The sequence below is a fragment of the Haliotis rufescens genome, unplaced genomic scaffold (genome assembly GCF_023055435.1).
Source record: "Haliotis rufescens isolate VD_foot unplaced genomic scaffold, xgHalRufe1.0.p SCAF_1, whole genome shotgun sequence".
In the NCBI taxonomy this organism is placed as follows: domain Eukaryota; kingdom Metazoa; phylum Mollusca; class Gastropoda; order Lepetellida; family Haliotidae; genus Haliotis; species Haliotis rufescens.
The window spans coordinates 81,171,438-81,175,405 of NW_025963779.1; the positions used below are offsets into that span (position 1 = coordinate 81,171,438).

General features: G+C 41.9%; 1 protein-coding gene across 2 annotated transcripts; it reads left to right on the plus strand.

Annotated features, from left to right (window-relative positions):
- Positions 1-3,122, plus strand: LOC124143726. Of its 2 annotated transcripts, none has more exons than XM_046512784.2 (2): positions 1-84; positions 2,385-3,122. In XM_046512784.2, the coding sequence occupies exon 2, from the start codon at positions 2,399-2,401 to the stop codon at positions 2,942-2,944; it is 546 nt and encodes a 181-aa protein (XP_046368740.2). In that variant the 5' UTR covers positions 1-84; positions 2,385-2,398; the 3' UTR covers positions 2,945-3,122. The 2 variants fall into 2 exon arrangements, with proteins under 2 accessions (XP_046368740.2, XP_048238506.1); XM_048382549.1 differs by lacking the exon at positions 1-84 and adding an exon at positions 95-293.
- The last annotated feature ends 846 nt before the right edge of the window (positions 3,123-3,968 follow it).

Consider the following 3,968-nt stretch of genomic DNA (forward strand, 5'->3'; position numbering starts at 1 on the left):
GGAGATAACTCTCAAATACGGAAGTACACAATGCTGACCGCTCAGGCTCACCGGAGACTAAGCTAAGAGGTCCCTTGCAGACAGGTATATGTATTTTTGTTGTGATCAACAATGCAGTGTCACACCTTATCAGCTAGATATAGATGATACTATATATTACAGTGATGTCAGTGTTATAATCACTGTCAGTAGTGTCATCAACTGCGTGTTGTCTTGACCGTGTCTTGACCACGGCTCAGTGGTTCCTGTCATCAGGGTCATCGTGGTCCGAACATGTATCAACCGGCCTGACGGTGAGTGTCCAGTGCGTGAAGAAACGGGAATTGGGTGGTCAGTGTGTGTCTCCAACGACATAACCGAGAGTCGCAATCACGTGATCGATGGTCATGTCTTGTTTTTCGGACCCCATCGCGGTACTATGATGACAATGTCAATGATCGTTCTTCGACCACTAGTACTGTTTGTGTGATCCAGACTTGTCTACTGTCTACTACTGTGGTAAATATTATGCAGGATGACTATCGATTACATGATTACACAGTACTCGCACACTACTAAAATAAAAGGGGCGGTCGGGTAGCCTAGTGGTTAAAGCGTTCGCTCGTCACGCAGAACACCCGGGTTCGATTCCCAACATGGGTACAATGTGTGAAGCCCATTTCTGGTGTCCCCCGCCGTGATATTGCTGGAATATTGCTAAAAGCGGCGTTAAACCATATTCACTCACTCACTCTAAAATAAAAAAGAAATATATTTAAACATTATATAGGTACTGCCATTTACTGTCATTTATGATGGGGAGAGGAGGGGGGATCATGGACAAATGTTACATGTTAGGAGGGGTTGTGGTGTTTGGTGTGTGTGTGGGGTGGGTGGGTGGGGGTAGGGTCAGCTAAATACTACCCTAAGATCAATCTCATTGATTGTAGGTTATGACTAGTCACTTGATACACAATAAAATGGAAAGTTTCATACTGTTTACATTTAATCTGATATTCCTTTATTTGGGGGAATTAATTTATTTATGTATTTATTGTTTGATCAGGGTCTTACGCGATGCTCTGAGACCTGCATCACTTCTAGGCTTTCCTCCCACATTAAGCTGACACGCCGTGATATAACTGGAATACTGTTAAAAGCGGCGTTAAACCAAACTCACTCACTCACTCTTACGCAACGCACAAATGTAGTGAATGGACGCAGAAAAAAAAATACTGTGTCCGAAGGGACGCATAATAATATTCATTGTAGCTACAGTGCATCAAAAGCAGTTATGGGTGTCTGTTATTTCATCCATCAATCTTGACCACTGTCCACATTATCATTGATTCATTCCAGGCTCTAAATTAATTATCTAAACGTACAGTACACTTCACCATTTCATGACTTTACAGGACCCTCATATTGCCTGCAAGGACCCTTAAAATTAATCATTTGGGGGTCCCCAGTACCCCCAACTTTCTAAGTGAAGGTAGAACCCTGTTTGATACTACGTGGGCTGGTGAATAGTTCTGAGTCTGACTAACTTTCTACCATGCCCCATATTGAAGTGAACTAGTCAATGTAGTACATTGTTTGAGTAGTTCATTGCAAGTGTATTTGGTCTGTTGAGGCCGTTTGTAAAGAAGTTACAGTCATTTGAACTTGCTAGGGGTATAAATGGACACAGAAATAGAAAAGAAAGAGGACCGAGCAGTCGTCAAGTTTTTTACTTTTGAGAAAAGTATTCCTCAAGAAATTCATGACCGCATGTCACAAGTATATGGGGATAAGTGCCTAGCTATTCCACTGTTAAAGTTTGGGCAGCTATGTTTAAGGCTGGGAGAACAAGCCTTGATGATGACCCTAGGTATGGACGTCCCTCAACTTCAATCAATGAAGATTCAATCAACAAGATAGAAATACCTTTAAGATAGATGTATTACCATTGCTGAACTTGAGGTAGACACAGGTCCAAGCTCTAAGTCTTGTGTACATTGATCAGTCGGAAGGGGTGCTAATTGGGATTGTTCACCAGCCAATATATCAGCAAATATCGACGTGGGTGCTTATTAGAGCCAGGCGCTTATTACGTCGAATACGGTACCTCGCTCACAGTTTTACATTGTCAACCAAAACCTTGGAGGCGTGTTTTATTCTATACAAGGAGTTGGTGAGTATGTATGGTTTTACACAGCTTTAAGCAATCTTCCAGCAATATCGCAGCGGGGGACACCAGAAATCGGCTTCACTCATTTTATCCATATAGAGAATTGAACCCAGACTTTCGACATGATAAACTAACGATTTAACAACTGGGCTACCCCACCGCCCAAGAAAATGAACTGATCTGAAACCCTATGGAGTGCGTGGCTTTCACTGACATGATATTTATGTACTTACAGGAACCTGCAGAAATATGGCGACCCCCAGAGCTGACTACAGTGGTGACCTCGGTGGTGACCTCGGTGGTGACCTCAGTGTTGACTCCAGTGTTGACCCCGAGGACAACAGGCTACAAGCCGGGGGAGATGTATCTACCAGTGATATATATGACTTTGTTGTGTTTTACTCAGAGAGTGACAGGGAAGAGGCATTCAATATAACCAAACGGTTGGAGAGCCAGGGGAGGTTCAGGGGCTATCTGGACGACCGTGATGGCAAGGCGGGGGCTTCCGTCATTCAGAATTTAGATTTTGCCCTTGGTAACTGCAAGGCCTATATCATGCTTTTGTCCGAGTCATTCTTCCAGTGCAACTTTCAGACATTTGCCATGCATACCGGGCTACATAATTCTGTGTTGGATACATCTATTACAAACCGACTGCTGCCTCTACTGGTTGATATCGACTTTAATCGCATGCCAGCTTCATTAAGAATTATTCAAGGAATCCCCTATCAGGCAGAAAATGAATACTTTTGGGGAAAGTTGGAAAAAAGTTTGAATCATATCTGCAACACCTGACAAGAGTAGTAGTATGTGGACTGTTGAGACATCTTGTACATTTCGACGGATCTTGCTGAACCAAGGCTTGAGTGTTCATGGCAGTATCATGGAACTGTTCTGGGTGAACAAGACCTTCCAAATGGCGTGCTGGTTTTCTTGGGGAATTAGTCAGCAAAGAGCCAGAGTCACAGGAGACTAATCACAATTTTATTTACAAGAACAATTAACAATGAACAATTTACAATTTATACTTAGAAAATAACTGAGGGTGCCACAGAGAGTCGGTACAACACTCTGAGGGAGATAGTCTTATAGATTGCCTTGAACTATTTTATTTAAGTAAATCTGTCATCACCTATATTAGAATAACATTCAGCAATTACTTCAATTTAGACTCATTAAGGATTAGCCCCCATACAAGCTCGTCTATAGTGATACCATAATCTCTTTCCAAGCAACCAGTAAATATGTCAACAAGATTAGTGCCAGTCCAACAGGATAAACAGGATTAAGTATTCCCTTCTGTCTAGCCATTCATTAATCATAAGGCACACCCCATCGTGTATCAACCAATCATATTCTTTTTTATTGTTCTAATTTTTCTTAAGTACATACAGAAGCAATATGTTAGGCAGAAGGGGTTTGACGCTCTAACCAAGCAGACCTCTCTCCCACAGCCCAGAGGGTTGTACTGACTCTCTGCAGCATCCACAGCTATATTTTTAAGATATTGTTCATTGTTAATTGTTCTTGTAAATAAAATTGATTAGTCTTCTGTGACTCCTGCTCTTTGCTGACTAATCCCCTAAGAAAACCAGCATGCCATTTGGAAGGTTTTGTTCATCCTAACAGAATCATAATAGCAGACTGTGGACTGTCAACACCAGGGTTGGATTTAGACCTGAAGACATGTGGCTTCAATATGGAGTATATGTTTGTCTATTTTGATCAACTTAAAAAGTGAAGCCATTTGGAACTCACAGAAGTCAAATAAGCCTACTCCATGCATGACCTTTGTACGAACCCCACCTGCCTGAAATTG

Excerpts from the sequence above, each read along its gene's own strand:
- LOC124143726 (XM_046512784.2), top strand. The coding sequence starts at position 2,399 with ATGGCGACCCCCAGAGCTGACTACAGTGGTGACCTCGGTGGTGACCTC.